The 22096-nt window shown below is 37.6% G+C and overlaps 1 protein-coding gene across 1 annotated transcript in view; it reads left to right on the top strand.

The window, feature by feature from the left end:
- Window positions 1-22096, top strand: part of LOC148940492 (uncharacterized) — a 200655-nt gene that overhangs the window by 83063 nt on the left and 95496 nt on the right. The window contains exon 7 of the mRNA XM_089104870.1: window positions 17207-17365. Coding sequence (XP_088960996.1) covers window positions 17207-17365 — 159 coding nt within the window. The remainder of the gene's footprint in view (window positions 1-17206; window positions 17366-22096) is intronic.

Here is a 22096-nt window from a genome sequence, read left to right as displayed (position 1 = left end):
AAAAAAATAAATACAAAATCCCACATTTTTGCAGACAGGAGCTTGAAACCTTTACAGCAAGGTTTTTCTGATACGCTGAATTTGATTTTGTGATTTTCATTAAGATTCTATGACTTTTGGGGGGTGTTTCCCCCTTTTTCGAAAATAAAGCAAATTTTCTCAGGCTCTCAGCTTTTTATAGGTATGCATGAACTTGATGAAACTTATATATTTAAAATTAACATGAAAATCCGATTTTCTTGTGTGTCTATTGGTATCAAAATTTCGTTTTTAGAGTTTCGGTTATTATTCAGCCGGGTCGCTTCTTACTTACAGTTCGTTACCACGAACTGTTTGACATAAGATATCTCTGCCTATATAAAACCTCCTTCCACTGTTCCTATTTTTACTAGAAACATAATTATGAATTAACATATTTTATGTTTTCAGCTTCAATCATTTGACTGTGTTATAATCGGTTCACAATAGGAACCTGCGCAGGGAAGAGGGGCTTGGAGCCTGCCCCCCTTAAATTTCAGAATTTTCCGAATGTTTCTCGAAATTTCACAGTTTTTCAAAATTGTGAAATCTATTTTTTAAATATTGGCCCCTCCCCCCAGAAAATTTTTGCGCACATGCCTGGTTCACACACCTCCGTTTTCGCGCAACACCGGCCAATTTTGTATTGTCTGTCAAATTTCATTCCATATTGTTGCAAGTTCATGGTCATGGCAGTTCAGCGGTTACTTGCAAAATTTCAACTAAGCCGTTGAACAAGGCATCCATTAGAAAAGGCCTTCTACCAAATCCTAAGATTCTATTTTTACCGTTCGTATTTTAACGGATAGAATGAAGCGCTTTGAAATGAGCAGTTCTTTATCTTTTTTGTATCGATTGGGTGCTAAGCATTTGTTTAAGGTAAAAAAAAAAAAAAAAAAAAAAAAAAAAAAAAAAAAAAAAAAAAAGCAGCTTTGTGACTCAAGGGCATTGCAGCCTAAAACTTATCAGAACTTATAAAACCTCTTTCTACCATGTAAACTGTTTCTAGAAATGTTGTTATTTTTGCTGAAACACAGTCGTTAATTAGCACAAACTTGTGATAAATGACTGGTGGAAACATACATATACAACTACGACATTGTTCGTATGTACGAAACACAAGTCGTTCTCAGTTATTTCTTAAATTAGAAATGTGCATACTTTGTATTGTTTTTCAAAGTTATGAATTTATAGGAAAATATGGATCAACTGTTTTTTCTAACAACTTTTCGAATTATCAGAGAATTTCACTAACAGTTGTTAGTAACATTTTTTAGTTGTTAGTAACCTGACGGAAACAAACTTTATTTTTGTGTTTGTTTTTGGAAGGAAGAACTACGGTACAATTTTTGCTCTTCAAAAAATATACGTGTGAAACTTCTTGAGTATTTTTTGTTTAGTTGCTATTCAATGTGATGGTTAGTGGCAAGAGGTCACCCGCTTTAGAAATTGTGCATGACAGATGTCACGTGTCATGCGTGGCAGAATGATGCCATGTATTGCGCCTAATGTACCATGTCTGCTGGAAAGAGGTGCGGCATACTTGAAGTGCACCGTGCATTGCCAAAAAAGTGGTGTTTTTAGACGCAAGCCACCTTGTGGAGGGTGAATGACTTCTCTAGTCCTGCAGCAAACCTTTCAGTGACGACATACATCTCTCATAGCTTATTTTGGGAGGTCTGAAAATAATCGCATGATCGTATTTTTTTATTTTTTTGAAAGAGAAGAAAGGGCTGACATTCCAATTTGTTCGCAGGATTTTGTATGACGTTACTAGAAGTTGGAAGGAACTTAGCAAAACGAAAATTGGAGTGGGTAGACAGATCAGGAGAGGGGAATCTTCTCAATGCCGTGTGTGAAATCGGACAAATCTTCCTTCGAAATTATTCATATCAGAAAACTTGAAATTCGTAACTTATTGACAATACTATGTTGGAATAATAAAGTTTTTGAGTTAAAAAAAAAAAAGACATAAAAATAGACAGTTCGATTATGGTACTTTTTACTTTATATTTGGCGTGTCAAAAGAAACCTTTCGAGTGCCATATTTGAGACGCGTGACAGATGCTGTTCAGGTCGGCTCCCACACTCTTCCGTCTGCATGCTTGATATGGGTGAAGCAGAAAATTTTGATTCCTTCAAGTACTTTTTATTGATACTTCAGAATAGTCTTTGAACGCTTGCCATTTTGTACGTATTTCTTTTGATCTTTTAACCCCTTTGCTTAACCGGGAAGAATTACTTGTCTAGAAAAGGAATGATTTAATTCACTCTTTTAGACAGAGAAATATGATTCAATTGACTGGGAAAGGTCATGTCAATTCTTCTTGTTGTCACACTGTTTAAAGAATTAATTATTGAGCTGCTCAATTATATTCTGATCACGGTTTGTCACAGTGGCGCAATTAAACACTTTTGAACATAAGTGTTGGACGCTGTATATTGGAGAATTGTATCGTCCAAAACAATCAATACCTAGAAAGGACCCAAATGAAGATTATGACTAGCTAGGTTAAATTATTGTGAAAAAGAAGGCGAAATACAGCGATCTACTGAAATATGCTTTAGAAGGCAGTGTTTTTTCCTCCCTCTTTCAGTATTATGTCAAACTCCTGCAGGTAGATCGCAAGTAGATCGGGCGATCCACTAACATCTCTTTAGAAGGCGTTTTTTGCTCTCTCCTTTAGCATTATGGCAAATTCTTGCAAGTAAATTGCTTGGTAGATCGCAAGTAGATCGACCGATCTACTAAAATATCTTTCGAAGGCAGTTTTTTTCTCTCTCCTTGAGCATTATGCCAAATTTCTGGAAGTAGATCACGTAGTAGATCGTGAGTAGATTGATCGATCTACTGATAATTGCATTAGAAGGCAGTTTTTTCCTCTCTCCTTCAGCATTATGCCAAATTTCTGGAAGTAGATCACGTAGGAGATCGTGAGTAGATTGATCGATCTACTGATAATTGCATTAGAAGGCAGTTTTTTCCTCTCTCCTTCAGCATTATGCCAAATTTCTGGAAGTAGATCGCGTGATAGATTGTGAGTAGATCGATTCATCTACTGATAATTACATTAGAAGGCAGTGTTTTTCCTCTCTCCTTCAGTATTATGTCAAACTCCTGCAGGTAGATCGCAAGTAGATCGACCGATCTACTAAAGTATCTTTCGAAGGCAGTTTGTTTCTTTCTCCTTGAGCATTATGTCAAATTACTGCAAGTGGATGGCTTGGTAGATAGCGAATAGATCGATCGATCTACTGATAATTATATTAGATGGCAGTTTTTTCCTCTCTCCTTCAGCATTATGCCAAATTTCTGGAAGTAGATCACGTAGTAGATCGTGAGTAGATTGATCGATCTACTGATAATTGCATTAGAAGGCAGTTTTTCCTCTCTCCTTCAGTATTATGCCAAATTTCTGGAAGTAGATTGCGTGATAGATTGCGGGTAGATCGATTCATCTACTGATAATTACATTAGAAGGCAGTGTTTTTCCTCTCTCCTTCAGTATTATGTCAAACTCCTGCAGGTAGATCGCAAGTAGATCGGACGATCCACTAACATCTCTTTATAAGGCGTTTTTTGCTCTCTCCTTTAGCATTACGGCAAATTCTTGCAAGTAAATTGCTTGGTAGATCGCAAGTAGATCGACCGATCTACTAAAATATCTTTCGAAGGCAGTTTGTTTCTCTCTCTTTGAGCATTTTGTCCAATTCCTGCAAGTGGATGGCTTGGTAGATAGCGACTAGATCGATCGATCTACTGATAATTATATTAGATGGCAGTTTTTTCCTCTCTCCTTCAGCATTATGCCAAATTTCTGGAAGTAGATCACGTAGTAGATCGTGAGTAGATTGATCGATCTACTGATAATTGCATTAGAAGGCAGTTTTTTCCTCTCTCCTTCAGTATTATGCCAAATTTCTGGAAGTAGATCGCGTGATAGATTACGAGTAGATCGATTCATCTACTGATAATTACATTAGAAGGCAGTGTTTTTCCTCTCTCCTTCAGTATTATGTGAAACTCCTGCAGGTAGATCGCAAGTAGATCGGACGATCCACTAACATCTCTTTAGAAGGCGTTTTTTGCTCTCTCCTTTAGCATTATGGCAAATTCTTGCAAGTAAATTGCTTGGTAGATCGCAAGTAGATCGACCGATCTACTAAAATATCTTTCGAAGGCAGTTTGTTTCTCTCTCCTTGAGCATTTTGTCAAATTCCTGCAAGTGGATGGCTTGGTAGATAGCGAATAGATCGATCGATCTACTGATAATTATATTAGAAGGCAGTTTTTTCCTCTCTCCTTCAGCATTATGCCAAATTTCTGGAAGTAGATCACTTAGTAGATCGTGAGTAGATTGATCGATCTACTGATAATTGCATTAGAAGGCAGTTTTTTCCTCTCTCCTTCAGTATTATGCCAAATTTCTGGAAGTAGATCGCGTGATAGATTGCGAGTAGATCGATTCATCTACTGATAATTACATTAGAAGGCAGTGTTTTTCCTCTCCTTCAGTATTATGTCAAACTCCTGAAGGTAGATCGCAAGTAGATCGGACGATCCACTAACATCTCTTTAGAAGGCGTTTTTTGCTCTCTCCTTTAGCATTACGGCAAATTCTTGCAAGTAAATTGCTTGGTAGATCGCAAGTAGATCGACCGATCTACTAAAATATCTTTCGAAGGCAGTTTTTTCTCTCTCCTTGAGCATTATGTCAAATTCCTGCAAGTGGATGGCTTGGTAGATAGCGAATAGATCGATCGATCTACTGATAATTATATTAGAAGGCAGTTTTTTCCTCTCTCCTTCAGCATTATGCCAAATTTCTGGAAGTAGATCACGTAGTAGATCGTGAGTAGATTGATTGATCTACTGATAATTGCATTAGAAGGCAGTTTTTTCCTCTCTCCTTCAGTATTATGCCAAATTTCTGGAAGTAGATCGCGTGATAGATTGCGAGTAGATCGATTCATCTACTGATAATTACATTAGAAGGCAGTGTTTTTCCTCTCTCCTTCAGTATTATGTCAAACTCCTGCAGGTAGATCGCAAGTAGATCGGGCGATCCACTAACATCTCTTTAGAAGGCGTTTTTTGCTCTCTCCTTTAGCATTACGGCAAATTCTTGCAAGTAAATTGCTTGGTAGATCGCAAGTAGATCGACCGATCTACTAAAATATCTTTCGAAGGCAGTTTTTTTCTCTCTCCTTGAGCATTGTGTCATATTCCTGCAAGTGGATGGCTTGGTAGATAGCGAATAGATCGATCGATCTACTGATAATTATATTAGAAGGCAGTTTTTTCCTCTCTCCTTCAGCATTATGCCAAATTTCTGGAAGTAGATCACGTAGTAGATCGTGAGTAGATTGATCGATCTACTGATAATTTCATTAGAAGGCAGTTTTTTCCTCTCTCCTTCAGTATTATGCCAAATTTCTGGAAGTAGATCGCGTGATAGATTGCGAGTAGATCGATTCATCTACTGATAATTACATTAGAAGGCAGTGTTTTTCCTCTCTCCTTCAGTATTATGTGAAACTCCTGCAGGTAGATTGCAAGTAGATCGGACGATCCACTAACGTCTCTTTAGAAGGCGTTTTTTGCTCTCTCCTTTAGCATTATGGCAAATTCTTGCAAGTAAATTGCTTGGTAGATCGCTAGTAGATCGACCGATCTACTAAAATATCTTTCGAAGGCAGTTTTTTTCTCTCTCCTTGAGCATTATGTCATATTTCTGCAAGTGGATGGCTTGGTAGATAGCGAATAGATTGATCGATCTACTGATAATTATATTAGAAGGCAGTTTTTTCCTCTCTCCTTCAGCATTATGCCAAATTTCTGGAAGTAGATCACGTAGTAGATCGTGAGTAGATTGATCGATCTACTGATAATTGCATTAGAAGGCAGTTTTTTCCTCTCTCCTTCAGTATTATGCCAAATTTCTGGAAGTAGATCGCGTGATAGATTGCGAGTAGATCGATTCATATACTGATAATTACATTAGAAGGCAGGGTTTTTCCTCTCTCCTTCAGTATTATGTCAAACTCCTGAAGGGAGATCGCAAGTAGATCGGACGATCCACTAACATCTCTTTAGAAGGCGTTTTTTGCTCTCTCCTTTAGCATTTCGGCAAATTCTTGCAAGTAAATTGCTTGGTAGATCGCAAGTAGATCGACCGATCTACTAAAGTATCTTTCGAAGGCAGTTTTTTCTCTCTCCTTGAGCATTATGTCAAATTCCTGCAAGTGGATGGCTTGGTAGATAGCGAATAGATCGATCGATCTACTGATAATTATATTAGAAGGCAGTTTTTTCCTCTCTCCTTCAGCATTATGCCACATTTCTGGAAGTAGATCACGTAGTAGATCGTGAGTAGATTGATCGATCTACTGATAATTGCATTAGAAGGCAGTTTTTTCCTCTCTCCTTCAGTATTATGCCAATTTTCTGGAAGTAGATCGCGTGATAGATTGCGAGTAGATCGATTCATCTACTGATAATTACATTAGAAGGCAGTGTTTTTCCTCTCTCCTTCAGTATTATGTCAAACTCCTGCAGGTAGATCGCAAGTAGATCGGACGATCCACTAAGATCTCTTTAGAAGGCGTTTTTTTCTCTCTCCTTTAGCATTATGGCAAATTCTTGCAAGTAAATTGCTTGGTAGATCGCAAGTAGATCGACCGATCTACTAAAATATCTTTCGAAGGCAGTTTTTTCTCTCTCCTTGAGCATTATGTCAAATTCCTGCAAGTGGATGGCTTGGTAGATAGCGAATAGATCGATCGATCTACTGATAATTATATTAGAAGGCAGTTTTTTCCTCTCTCCTTCAGCATTATGCCAAATTTCTGGAAGTAGATCACGTAGTAGATCGTGAGTAGATTGATCGATCTACTGATAATTGCATTAGAAGGCAGTTTTTTCCTCTCTCCTTCAGTATTATGGCAAATTTCTGGAAGTAGATCGCGTGATAGATTGCGAGTAGATCGATTCATCTACTGATAATTACATTAGAAGGCAGGGTTTTTCCTCTCTCCTTCAGTATTATGTCAAACTCCTGAAGGTAGATCGCAAGTAGATCGGACGATCCACTAACATCTCTTTAGAAGGCGTTTTTTGCTCTCTCCTTTAGCATTTCGGCAAATTCTTGCAAGTAAATTGCTTGGTAGATCGCAAGTAGATCGACCGATCTACTAAAGTATCTTTCGAAGGCAGTTTTTTTTATCTCTCCTTGAGCATTATGTCAAATTCCTGCAAGTGGATGGCTTGGTAGATAGCGAATAGATCGATCGATCTACTGATAATTATATTAGAAGGCAGTTTTTTCCTCTCTCCTTCAGCATTATGCCAAATTTTTGGAAGTAGATCACGTAGTAGATCGTGAGTAGATTGATCGATCTACTGATAATTGCATTAGAAGGCAGTTTTTTCCTCTTTCCTTCAGTATTATGCCAAATTTCTGGAAGTAGATCGCGTGATAGATTGCGAGTAGATCGATTCATCTACTGATAATTACATTAGAAGGCAGTGTTTTTCCTCTCTCCTTCAGTATTATGTCAAACTCCTGCAGGTAGATCGCAAGTAGATCGGGCGATCCACTAACATCTCTTTAGAAGGCGTTTTTTGCTCTCTCCTTTAGCATTATGGCAAATTCTTGCAAGTAAATTGCTTGGTAGATCGCAAGTAGATCGACCGATCTACTAAAATATCTTTCGAAGGCAGTTTGTTTCTCTCTCCTTGAGCATTATGTCAAATTTCTGCAAGTGGATGGCTTGGTAGATAGCGAATAGATCGATCGATCTACTGATAATTATATTAGAAGGCAGTTTTTTCCTCTCTCCTTCAGCATTATGCCAAATTTCTGGAAGTAGATCGCGTGATAGATTGCGAGTAGATCGATTCATCTACTGATAATTACATTAGAAGGCAGTGTTTTTCCTCTCTCCTTCAGTATTACGTCAAACTCCTGCAGGTAGATCGCAAGTAGATCGGACGATCCACTAACATCTCTTTAGAAGGCGTTTTTTGCTCTCTCCTTTAGCATTACGGCAAATTCTTGCAAGTAAATTGCTTGGTAGATCGCAAGTAGATCGACCGATCTACTAAAATATCTTTCGAAGGCAGTTTTTTTCTCTCTCTTTGAGCATTATGTCAAATTCCTGCAAGTGGATGGCTTGGTAGATAGCGAATAGATCGATCGATCTACTGATAATTATATTAGAAGGCAGTTTTTTCCTCTCTCCTTCAGCATTATGCCAAATTTCTGGAAGTAGATCACGTAGTAGATCGTGAGTAGATTGATCGATCTACTGATAATTGCATTAGAAGGCAGTTTTTTCCTCTCTCCTTCAGTATTATGGCAAATTTCTGGAAGTAGATCGCGTGATAGATTGCGAGTAGATCGATTCATCTACTGATAATTACATTAGAAGGCAGGGTTTTTCCTCTCTCCTTCAGTATTATGTCAAACTCCTGCAGGTAGATCGCAAGTAGATCGGACGATCCACTAACATCTCTTTAGAAGGCGTTTTTTGCTCTCTCCTTTAGCATTACGGCAAATTCTTGCAAGTAAATTGCTTGGTAGATCGCAAGTAGATCGACCGATCTACTAAAGTATCTTTCGAAGGCAGTTTTTTTCTCTCTCCTTGAGCATTATGTCAAATTCCTGCAAGTGGATGGCTTGGTAGATAGCGAATAGATCGATCGATCTACTGATAATTAGATTAGAAGGCAGTTTTTTACTCTCTCCTTCAGCATTATGCCAAATTTCTGGAAGTAGATCACGTAGTAGATCGTGAGTAGATTGATCGATCTACTGATAATTGCATTAGAAGGCAGTTTTTTCCTCTCTCCTTCAGTATTATGCCAAATTTCTGGAAGTAGATCACGTGATAGATTGCGAGTAGATCGATTCATCTACTGATAATTACATTAGAAGGCAGTGTTTTTCCTCTCTCCTTCAGTATTATGTCAAACTCCTGCAGGTAGATCGCAAGTAGATTGGACGATCCACTAACATCTCTTTAGAAGGCGTTTTTTGCTCTCTCCTTTAGCATTACGGCAAATTCTTGCAAGTAAATTGCTTGGTAGATCGCAAGTAGATCGACCGATCTACTAAAATATCTTTCGAAGGCAGTTTTTTTCTCTCTCCTTGAGCATTATGTCAAATTCCTGCAAGTGGATGGCTTGGTAGATAGCGAATAGATCGATCGATCTACTGATAATTATATTAGAAGGCAGTTTTTTCCTCTCTCCTTCAGCATTATGCCAAATTTCTGGAAGTAGATCACGTAGTAGATCGTGAGTAGATTGATCGATCTACTGATAATTGCATTAGAAGGCAGTTTTTCCTCTCTCCTTCAGTATTATGCCAAATTTCTGGAAGTAGATCGCGTGATAGATTGCGAGTAGATCGATTCATCTACTGATAATTACATTAGAAGGCAGTGTTTTTCCTCTCTCCTTCAGTATTATGTCAAACTCCTGCAGGTAGATCGCAAGTAGATCGGACGATCCACTAACATCTCTTTAGAAGGCGTTTTTTGCTCTCTCCTTTAGCATTATGGCAAATTCTTGCAAGTAAATTGCTTGGTAGATCACAAGTAGATCGACCGATCTACTAAAATATCTTTCGAAGGCAGTTTTTTCTCTCTCCTTGAGCATTATGTCAAATTCCTGCAAGTGGATGGCTTGGTAGATAGCGAATAGATCGATCGATCTACTGATAATTATATTAGAAGGCAGTTTTTTCCTCTCTCCTTCAGCATTATGCCAAATTTCTGGAAGTAGATCACGTAGTAGATCGTGAGTAGATTGATCGATCTACTGATAATTGCATTAGAAGGCAGTTTTTTCCTCTCTCCTTCAGTATTATGGCAAATTTCTGGAAGTAGATCGCGTGATAGATTGCGAGTAGATCGATTCATCTACTGATAATTACATTAGAAGGCAGGGTTTTTCCTCTCTCCTTCAGTATTATGTCAAACTCCTGCAGGTAGATCGCAAGTAGATCGGACGATCCACTAACATCTCTTTAGAAGGCGTTTTTTGCTCTCTCCTTTAGCATTACGGCAAATTCTTGCAAGTAAATTGCTTGGTAGATCGCAAGTAGATCGACCGATCTACTAAAGTATCTTTCGAAGGCAGTTTTTTTCTCTCTCCTTGAGCATTGTTTCATATTTCTGCAAGTGGATGGCTTGGTAGATAGCGAATAGATCGATCGATCTACTGATAATTATATTAGATGGCAGTTTTTTCCTCTCTCCTTCAGCATTATGCCAAATTTCTCGAAGTAGATCACGTAGTAGATCGTGAGTAGATTGATCGATCTACTGATAATTGCATTAGAAGGCAGTTTTTTCCTCTCTCCTTCAGTATTATGCCAAATTTCTGGAAGTAGATCGCGTGATAGATTGCGAGTAGATCGATTCATATACTGATAATTACATTAGAAGGCAGGGTTTTTCCTCTCTCCTTCAGTATTATGTCAAACTCCTGCAGGTAGATCGCAAGTAGATCGGACGATCCACTAAGATCTCTTTAGAAGGCGTTTTTTGCTCTCTCCTTTAGCATTACGGCAAATTCTTGCAAGTAAATTGCTTGGTAGATCGCAAGTAGATCGACCGATCTACTAAAGTATCTTTCGAAGGCAGTTTTTTTCTCTCTCCTTGAGCATTATGTCAAATTCCTGCAAGTGGATGGCTTGGTAGATAGCGAATAGATCGATCGATCTACTGATAATTATATTAGATGGCAGTTTTTTCCTCTCTCCTTCAGCATTATGCCAAATTTCTGGAAGTAGATCACGTAGTAGATCGTGAGTAGATTGATCGATCTACTGATAATTGCATTAGAAGGCAGTTTTTTCCTCTCTCCTTCAGTATTATGCCAAATTTCTGGAAGTAGATCACGTGATAGATTGCGAGTAGATCGATTCATCTACTGATAATTACATTAGAAGGCAGTGTTTTTCCTCTCTCCTTCAGTATTATGTCAAACTCCTGCAGGTAGATCGCAAGTAGATTGGACGATCCACTAACATCTCTTTAGAAGGCGTTTTTTGCTCTCTCCTTTAGCATTATGGCAAATTCTTGCAAGTAAATTGCTTGGTAGATCGCTAGTAGATCGACCGATCTACTAAAATATCTTTCGAAGGCAGTTTTTTTCTCTCTCCTTGAGCATTATGTCATATTTCTGCAAGTGGATGGCTTGGTAGATAGCGAATAGATCGATCGATCTACTGATAATTATATTAGATGGCAGTTTTTTCCTCTCTCCTTCAGCATTATGCCAAATTTCTGGAAGTAGATCACGTAGTAGATCGTGAGTAGATTGATTGATCTACTGATAATTGCATTAGAAGGCAGTTTTTTCCTCTCTCCTTCAGTATTATGCCAAATTTCTGGAAGTAGATCGCGTGATAGATTGCGAGTAGATCGATTCATCTACTGATAATTACATTAGAAGGCAGTGTTTTTCCTCTCTCCTTCAGTATTACGTCAAACTCCTGAAGGTAGATCGCAAGTAGATCGGACGATCCACTAACATCTCTTTAGAAGGCGTTTTTTGCTCTCTCCTTTAGCATTATGGCAAATTCTTGCAAGTAAATTGCTTGGTAGATCACAAGTAGATCGACCGATCTACTAAAATATCTTTCGAAGGCAGTTTTTTCTCTCTCCTTGAGCATTATGTCAAATTCCTGCAAGTGGATGGCTTGGTAGATAGCGAATAGATCGATCGATCTACTGATAATTATATTAGAAGGCAGTTTTTTCCTCTCTCCTTCAGCATTATGCCAAATTTCTCGAAGTAGATCACGTAGTAGATCGTGAGTAGATTGATCGATCTACTGATAATTGCATTAGAAGGCAGTTTTTTCCTCTCTCCTTCAGTATTATGGCAAATTTCTGGAAGTAGATCGCGTGATAGATTGCGAGTAGATCGATTCATCTACTGATAATTACATTAGAAGGCAGGGTTTTTCCTCTCTCCTTCAGTATTATGTCAAACTCCTGCAGGGAGATCGCAAGTAGATCGGACGATCCACTAACATCTCTTTATAAGGCGTTTTTTGCTCTCTCCATTAGCATTACGGCAAATTCTTGCAAGTAAATTGCTTGGTAGATCGCAAGTAGATCGACCGATCTACTAAAATATCTTTCGAAGGCAGTTTTTTTCTCTCTCCTTGAGCATTATGTCAAATTCCTGCAAGTGGATGGCTTGGTAGATAGCGAATAGATCGATCGATCTACTGATAATTATATTAGATGGCAGTTTTTTCCTCTCTCCTTCAGCATTATGCCAAATTTCTGGAAGTAGATCACGTAGTAGATCGTGAGTAGATTGATCGATCTACTGATAATTGCATTAGAAGGCAGTTTTTTCCTCTCTCCTTCAGTATTATGCCAAATTTCTGGAAGTAGATCGCGTGATAGATTGCGAGTAGATAGATTCATCTACTGATAATTACATTAGAAGGCAGTGTTTTTCCTCTCTCCTTCAGTATTATGTCAAACTCCTGCAGGTAGATCGCAAGTAGATCGGACGATCCACTAACATCTCTTTAGAAGGCGTTTTTTGCTCTCTCCTTTAGCATTATGGCAAATTCTTGCAAGTAAATTGCTTGGTAGATCGCAAGTAGATCGACCGATCTACTAAAATATCTTTCGAAGGCAGTTTGTTTCTCTCTCCTTGAGCATTATTTCAAATTCCTGCAAGTGGATGGCTTGGTAGATAGCGAATAGATCGATCGATCTACTGATAATTATATTAGAAGGCAGTTTTTTCCTTTCTCCTTCAGCATTATGCCAAATTTCTGGAAGTAGATCACGTAGTAGATCGTGAGTAGATTGATCGATCTACTGATAATTGCATTAGAAGGCAGTTTTTTCCTCTCTCCTTCAGTATTATGCCAAATTTCTGGAAGTAGATCGCATGATAGATTGCGAGTAGATCGATTCATCTACTGATAATTACATTAGAAGGCAGTGTTTTTCCTCTCTCCTTCAGTATTATGTGAAACTCCTGCAGGGAGATCGCAAGTAGATCGGACGATCCACTAACATCTCTTTAGAAGGCGTTTTTTGCTCTCTCCTTTAGCATTATGGCAAATTCTTGCAAGTAAATTGCTTGGTAGATCGCAAGTAGATCGACCGATCTACTAAAATATCTTTCGAAGGCAGTTTGTTTCTCTCTCCTTGAGCATTATGTCAAATTCCTGCAAGTGGATGGCTTGGTAGATAGCGAATAGATCGATCGATCTACTGATAATTATATTAGAAGGCAGTTTTTTCCTCTCTCCTTCAGCATTATGCCAAATTTCTGGAAGTAGATCGCGTGATAGATTGCGAGTAGATCGATTCATCTACTGATAATTACATTAGAAGGCAGTGTTTTTCCTCTCTCCTTCAGTATTATGTCAAACTCCTGCAGGTAGATCGCAAGTAGATCGGACGATCCACTAACATTTCTTTAGAAGGCGTTTTTTGCTCTCTCCTTTAGCATTATGGCAAATTCTTGCAAGTAAATTGCTTGGTAGATCGCAAGTAGATCGACCGATCTACTAAAATATCTTTGGAAGGCAGTTTTTTTCTTTCTCCTTGAGCATTATGTCAAATTCCTGCAAGTGGATGGCTTGGTAGATAGCGAATAGATCGATCGATCTACTGATAATTATATTAGAAGGCAGTTTTTTCCTCTCTCCTTCAGCATTATGCCAAATTTCTGGAAGTAGATCACGTAGTAGATCGTGAGTAGATTGATCGATCTACTGATAATTGCATTAGAAGGCAGTTTTTTCCTCTCTCCTTCAGTATTATGCCAAATTTCTGGAAGTAGATCGCGTGATAGATTGCGAGTAGATCGATTCATCTACTGATAATTACATTAGAAGGCAGGGTTTTTCCTCTCTCCTTCAGCATTATGTCAAACTTCTGCAGGTAGATCGCAAGTAGATCGGACGATCCACTAACATCTCTTTAGAAGGTGTTTTTTGCTCTCTCCTTTAGCACTACGGCAAATTCTTGCAAGTAAATTGCTTGGTAGATCGCATGTAGATCGACCGATCTACTAAAATATCTTTCGAAGGCAGTTTTTTTCTCTCTCCTTCAGCATTATGTCAAACTTCTGCAGGTAGATCGCAAGTAGATCGGACGATCCACTAACATCTCTTTAGAAGGCGTTTTTTGCTCTCTCCTTTAGCATTATGGCAAATTCTTGCAAGTAAATTGCTTGGTAGATCGCAAGTAGATCGACCGATCTACTAAAATATCTTTCGAAGGCAGTTTTTTTCTCTCTCCTTGAGCATTATGTCAAATTCCTGCAAGTGGATGGCTTGGTAGATAGCGAATAGATCGATCGATCTACTGATAATTATATTAGAAGGCAGTTTTTCCTCTCTCCTTCAGCATTATGCCAAATTTCTGGAAGTAGATCACGTGATAGATTGCGAGTAGATCGATTCATCTACTGATAATTACATTAGAAGGCAGTGTTTTTCCTCTCTCCTTCAGTATTATGTCAGACTCCTGCAGGTAGATCGCAAGTAGATCGGACGATCCGCTAACATCTCTTTAGAAGGCGTTTTTTGCTCTCTCCTTTAGCATTATGGCAAATTCTTGCAAGTAAATTGCTTGGTAGATCGCAGGTAGATCGACCGATCTACTAATCGTCAAATAATACTACTATTCAAATAATAATTTTAAGTTCTAGCTTCTAGCACTTTTTAAGTTCCCTAATTTTTAAACCAATTTTCACTATTCAATTCTGCAAAACAATCAATTTGGCCCAAATGTGGTGAAATATGACAGTTTTTTCCTCTCTTCTTCAGTCTTATATCACATTCCTGCTAGTAGATCGCTTGGTAGATCGCAAGTAGATCGATGGATCTACTGAAAACTGCATTAGGAGGCAGTTTTTTTCCTCTCCTTCAGCATTATGTCAAATTCCTGCAAGAAGATCGCTTGGTAGATCGCAAGAAGATCGATCGATCTACTGAAATTTGCATTAGGAGGCATTTTTTTCCTCTCCTTCAGCATTATGTCAAATTCATTTAAGTAGATCGTAAGTAGATCGATCGATCTACTGAAATTTGCATTAGGAGGCAGTTTTTTCCTCTCCTTCAGCATTATGTCAAATTCCTGCAAGTAGATTGCTTTTTAGATCGCAAGGAGTTCGACCGATCTATTGAAATTTGCATTATGAGGCAGTTTTTTCCTCTCCTTCAGCATTATGTCAAATTCCTGCAAGTAAATCGCTTTGTAGATCACAAGGAGATCGATCGATCTACTGAAATTTGTATTATGAGGCAGTTTTTTCCTCTCCTTCAGCATTATGTCAAATTTGGCCACATGCAGAGGAAGAGGGGCCTTCGGGCCTGTCCTACCCGAAATCTTGATTTTTACCGTTTGTTCTGTATTTTTGATATTTTTATACTATGCGCCAATTACATTGTTAAGAATATTATATATTTTTTTTTTTTGGCTGAATTGGATTTTAGAACAAATTATTGTTCGTTTTGATTCTTGCATAATCAAATTGGCAAAAGATTTTCTACAGAGTTGCACTATAGCGACGAAAGAGTTGTCAGTTACCGACTGAGGACTTAGTCCATCACTAATGGCTCGATTAAATTTCGATTTTTAGTGGTAGTAGATCTTTCAAACTAGAGGTCCGGTTAATAGTCGGTACAACCGTTACAGCTGTACCCTTTTAGAGGCCCTGAGGAAATTATTTACTCAGAAGGTTAGAAGGGGATCTGTAATCCGTCCATTTCCATTTCTTCATTTCAAGGAATACCTGAAGACAGGTTGTATTTAGATATTTTAGTCCTTATGAGTTTCCCCCTGATAATTCCTCGTCCCCCTAAAACCGGTCCAAGTCCCCTCCTTCATCTGGAAAAATCACGGGATTGTTACCTAAAACTGCACCTATGTTGTTTTTTAGAACCATTAGAAATATGTGATTCCCTGTAACTTGTGCGCCAGGTGTGTCAGTTAGGGGGGGGGGGCTGCCCCCTTTTGTATTTTGAAAAGTACCTTTTTCTTGGTATTTTCATTGGAAAGCGCGTTTTTATATGTTCATTGAAGAAAATCGAAAACGCAGCAAAATTACCCCATCCCCTATGCTTTGAAAAATATTTTGCTCCCACCCTTTCGAATTGGTGCCCTGTGCCTTGTAGAAATTTCGTCCTTGAAATTTGGACGAAGAAATTGTGGGGTATATTTACTCGCGGTGTATATAGAAATTGCACGGTATTTCGTTTCAGTAGCATTTCTGGCTCCATTGACCTTTCATTTATGCAAAAGTATTTTACTACTTAGTTTGAATTCTTCTCCGTCACACCCAGTACTTACCAAGCTATTTGCGTTCTTCACTTATTTGCTAATTATTATTGCTAAAATTCGTGATATGAGCATTTTTTGTTGCAAAAAAACTGGTTACTTTTGGCTTTGTTTTACTTTTTGTCTTCAAACTTGAAGATTGAGTCAATATCGTTCTGAAATTTTGGGTATACAGAGCTCTTGGTTTTGCAACATTATTATTTAGTGTTTCTGCTTCATCTTAGTAATCTTCTTCTGCTTTTTCTTCCTCATCTTCTGCTTCAGGAGTAACGCCCATTGGTTTTAAATGTTCGCAGCAGAATATCGTTGTTCTTCGTAAGTAAATATTCCCAAAGTTGTCAGAAAGAGTTGGAGGGTGGTAAGACTACGAATTTTTTCTTTGGGTGGGGTAATTTTTCTGTAAATCCTTAAAACAGTATGAACTACAACATTTTGTTTTTGTACTTTTTATGCCTGTCGTCCAACACCCCGTTTTGGTAGTCAGGAAATTCAGTTAGGGATTGTGATTGTTAGAATTAAGGATTCAGTTAGGGACCACGGATTTCAGGAATAGTTGCAAATATAATTAGTGAGCGATCATAAACAGTCAATTGTTGGTATAAAAAGATTGGTTTTAGTAATAAAAATAAAAGCATTATTTTATAGTTTTTGAATAAGAATTACCCAGGAAATTATGAAAATGTAGGATTAGGGGGGGGGGGCTGACCCCGAGGTCTCCCTGCGTGTGTCCATTGGTTATTAATAAGACTCCCCCCCCAAAAAAGGGGCAAATAATTAAGTCGGTTCGTTGACTGAAACAGCCAAAAGTTTATTTTTACTCCTAACTTATGAGATTGTTTTATTTCAGAAGTGAAGCAGATCTGTTACATGAAGTAACTGATCTACAGTTCAGAAATCGTCGCTTACAAGAAGAAATATTACAGTTGAAGAGGCAACTTGTACAGGCTGAAGATGCCAACGTTACCGCACAGAATAACTATGTGGAACTGCAAAAACGTGCTGCAATGTAAGTGGATGACGTTCTAACGCCTTTAAAGGCACATAAAAAATAAAGGAAAAGATATATTTGTGTGTTAAGGGTTACTGAGAGGGATTTGGGAAAGGGACGACTTTGTTAATTGTGGTTACTTTTGTATTTTTAAAGTATTCACCCTTCAGCTCTTTCACATATTATTTGTTGGGGAAGCAATATAGGCATCGCTTGATGGCTTAATGATTAAATCATTTATCCATTATTCAGGAAAGTGTCTGGGGTGGGGGTTAGGCTCGGCTTCCTGTAAGTTCATGAATGCCAAGTCTATTGTTTTGTTTTTTATAAGTTCCTTAGGATTACTGGGAAGGAGGGGGGTTTAGACTGTGTCAGTGTACTTTTTTAGACCAATAAAAAGTGGCCTGAAGAAAATGATGTTTTTTTTACGTTAATTTAAAAAAACGACTGAAATTACGTTTTGTTAATACTCGAGTCTAATATCTTATTCGTTTTCAATGATTCTGCTTCTGCTTGTATGAGGATGTAGTCAGATTCTACATTAAGGAGGGGGAGGAGTTATGGACAGTTTCATTAAACGTGGTTCAGGTACGAGCCTCACCTCTGTGGATGTAATCACGTCTCCAATAGCATTATGATTAAGTCCAATATCTTGTTCGTTTTTAATAATTCGGCTCCTGCTTTTATGAGGAGGTAGTCAGATTCTACATTGAGGAAGGTGGGAGTGGCTATGGGCAGTTTCATTAAACGTTGTTCAAACACGAGCCTCACCTCTTTGGATGTAATCACGTCTCCAATAGCATTATGATTGAGTCTAATATCTCGTTCGTTTTTAATCATTCTGCTCTTATAAGGAGGTAATCAGACCCTACATTAAGGAAGGGGGAGAAGTTATTGGCAGTTTCTTGAAGTCAAAAATTTGTATCCTACCTTTTATCTGAACAGTTTTCTGTTGATAAAAATAGCTGAATCAGCAACTGATTTATAATGGAATAAATGGTGTGGTTTACTTTGACCACAGAATAAATTATGAGAAATTTCTTTTTTCAGTATTTTATGTCGAGGTTTTACATAATTTTGCTTTAGGTAAGTTTGGCTAATTGCTTCATAACTTTCCAAATCCTAATTTTTTTTTAAAATTGATACTAAAAAATTGAGCAGATTAATTGATTTACTGGCACTGATTTGTGAAGTCGTTGTCTGAGACTATGGAATATATGAGTCATTTAGAAGCCAAATCAATTAAGTGCAATTTTAATTTTTAGAATTTTCCCTCAAACAAATTAATTGACAATCAACTTTGTTTACTCCTCAGAACATTCCCTAAAAATGAAGTATATTTCTTTCAAGTATCCTAATCCCGAATAAAAATCAAATGCTAGATTACTTTTTTAGAAGCAGATTTGACTGAACCCATACTTAATTGATTAACTGATTTATTTATTGGCCCTCATTTTTGAAGCTACTGTCCAAGACCATGGGATAAATTAATCATTCAGAATCCAAATCAGTTGATTACAATATGGTATTTCTGAAACATGTGTGTTCAAACTAATTGATTACCATCATCGTCCACTTTCGGCGTTCCTGGTCTATTTTATTGTCATGCTGAGTCAGGTCGTCCCATTGGCAACCAAAGTGCTGGAGTCCAACTTTCGGTACAAGGTCAGCTTTGATGCAGACACGCCAAGTTTTGTGTTGTTTTGACTCTTCTTACACCCTGGAATAGGTCATACGGCTTTTACTATCCTAAAAATTAAGTATAAAAAAACAAGTTTTTTCAACTGAAAATAAGAAGCAACTTTAATAGTTAAAACGAACAGAAATTATTCCGCATATGAGGGGGTTGCCCCTTCCTCGGCTCCCGCTTTTTAAGCTAGAGTCTTTAAGTTCTTTAAAACTACTTCTTATCCAAATTTAACGGCCTTTGTGTTTGAGCAGTCTTTCTTAAGGAATTGTAACTTTAACGTGAAGAGAGGGTTGAGCAAGGGGCAGCCCCTCTCATATATGAAAAAATTTCATATATGAGTATAAATTTCATATATATAAATTTCATATATAAATTTCATATAAATTTCATATAAATTTCATATATATAATTTCATATATAAAATTTCAAAATTTCATATATGAAAAAATTTCATAAATTTCTTTCATAATTTCTGCTCGTTTTAAGTTTTAATGTTGCTCCTTTCTTTAACCCTAGAAGGGTAAGCTTTCGTAAATTTTACGACGCAAAACACTTTTTCGCGGTTGCCATGGAAACGGATGCATTGCGCGAACCGACCTCCCCGATATGTTAATATTATGACTAGCCGGTTCTTGTGCCGTCACCGAGGTTTTATTATCTGAACCGGCTGGGGAGATATTAAGGGTGAGTAGTAAAATTTACGAAAGCTTACCATTTACGTAACTTTTTCACCTATTTCTGGAAAAGGGATTTTTTGATCAAAACTTGGTAATTAGTAAGCTTCTTCGGACAATGAGGTTAGATCAGTTTTTTAACGTTGTTGACAAGCTTCGTAGCAAATTTTGTGAGGAAATAGCACATGAAAATGCTGAATTTGGCTATTTTCTGATTTAACAAATGAGCAGGAAAAATTTTTCACACCGACAAATAGAAATATTACGACTGACAACTGGTTTACATCGATTCCGTTTGCAGCAGAACTACTGAAAGAACCGTATCGACTGACCACAGTTGGTACAGTACGAAAAAACAAGAGAGAAATTTCGGAAGAGCTGCTTGTAAGCAAAGGGAGAATTACAGGAACATCAATGTTCTGTTTCGATCAGGAGCTGACTCTAGTGTCTTATCTTGCTAAGCCATCAAAAATGGTCCTGCTTCTGTCAACTTGCCATGACGGTACCAGTATCAAGCATTCAATCCAGAAGCCTAAGATAATTAAATACTATAATATCACCAAAAGCGGTGTTGACACATTTGGCCAACTGTGTAGTTCAATGTTACCCGCTCGGAAGACCAACAGGTAGTCTATGTATGTGTTCTATAGACTGATTAATATCGCGTGCATCAACAGTTATGTCATCTACTCCTTTAATATCTCCAAATCTGGTGGAAGACCAGTTTCACGAAAAGATTTCATGAATGTTCTGTTCAAAGAGTTGACCCAGCTGCATATGACCACTCGCTTAGAAACCCCCACTTTGCAGTGCTCGATCAGACTCGATATCAGTCAAACAATAGAGGTAACAGGTGAAATACATTCGGGAACGACTGTGGAAGGGAGAAGAACGATCTGCAGCCTTTGCCCGGCGCGCATTCGCCGAATGACTACCAATTTTTGCAACCACTGCAAAAAGCCGTTCTGCGGTGAACACCGTGCGAAGTCATGCATACCATGTGACTCCAAGAAATGACAGCAACCTTTTGTGCTGTGTAGAACATTATCTGAAGATCTGTTTTTGATAATTCCCACTTACTTTTAAAATATACTTAAGTGATGAGTTTTAAAATTCAATGTTTCTGCAAGTAGTAATTTTTACGAAAGCTTACCATCTACGTAACTTTTTGGGAAGCTTACCTTTCTAGGGTTAAGTAGAAAAAACTTGTTTTTATATTTAATTTCTGACCGTTTTTCAATCATGCCTGGAAATTTAATATAAAATTTGGATCGGATGTCTTAAGGGAAAAATGGGCGTGGGAGGGGGTTAATTGCCCTCAAATATTTTTGGTCAATTAAAAAAGGCACTGGGAGGGGGTCTCGACAAGCTGAGTTTCCGCTACTATTGGGTCGAGTCGCTACTTACTTACGGTTCGTTATCACGAACTGTTTGAAAAGATAAAGATTGGAAAATGTATTATTTTAAATAGCTGGAACAAAGCAGGGGTGCGAATTCCCAAAAAAATAGAGGAGGACGAGGATTTTTTTTTAATGAAAATACAAAATCTGTTTTTCAAAATCTATGGGGAGGGGGGGGGGTATTTTGCTTTTTTCTTCTTTTAAAAAAATGAGAATACAAAAAGGCCATTTTTCAAAATATGAAGGTGGGTGGTTTGGAATTGCCCCCTGCCACAAAAACATGATAAATGCAATCACAGCGAAAGAAATAGTACATATTTTGGACCAGTTTTTGCGGTCTATCCCAGCTTTGGAAAAGCAATAATAAAAATTGCGGAAAATTGAAAACAGGGAAAAACTCTACCACCTAAAGACCTTTCTTTTCTAGGGCTTTGGTGACCTAATCTTCATTTTGCTTTCAAATGCCCGGAGGTCAATTTACCAAGCATATTTTTTAAGTATTGATACAAATTCAAAAATATTTAAACATTGAATCTTCTGCAAAATCGAAGGAGATAAAAAATAATGAGTTGTCATAAGGCGTTGTTTTAGAGATCACACTCGCTTTTTTTGCAAATTTCACACTTGAAAGTTTGTTTTTCAAACAAGCGTGTTATTTCTATCGACGTGTGAAGAAATTTTTTTTTTTTTTTTTTTTTTTTATTTCTCGAACAAGTGATAATAGCTTTGGCACGTTTATAATAAATGTTGTAGCCTTTGTTATTTTTAATGCTCATCAAGAGCATAGCCTCAAGAGCATTCTGGTTCTTTCCTCAAAATTTTGAGATGGAAACGAAAATCAGACAAATTCCGATCTTCCTCAAAATTGTGAGACGAAAACAGAAATCAGGAAATTCAGAATTTTCGAAAACTGTACAATTAATTCACAACTGTACAAGTACAGTTATCTTAATAGCCACTCCTGCTCAGGTCATTGTTGCCTATT

The sequence above is a fragment of the Artemia sp. Qi Xiang Cuo genome, chromosome 19, assembly GCF_049724085.1.
Source record: "Artemia sp. Qi Xiang Cuo chromosome 19, ASM4972408v1, whole genome shotgun sequence".
In the NCBI taxonomy this organism is placed as follows: domain Eukaryota; kingdom Metazoa; phylum Arthropoda; class Branchiopoda; order Anostraca; family Artemiidae; genus Artemia; species Artemia sp. Qi Xiang Cuo.
The sequence above is the reverse complement of the archived record's forward strand: the minus strand, read 5'-3'. Positions and strand labels throughout refer to the sequence as shown.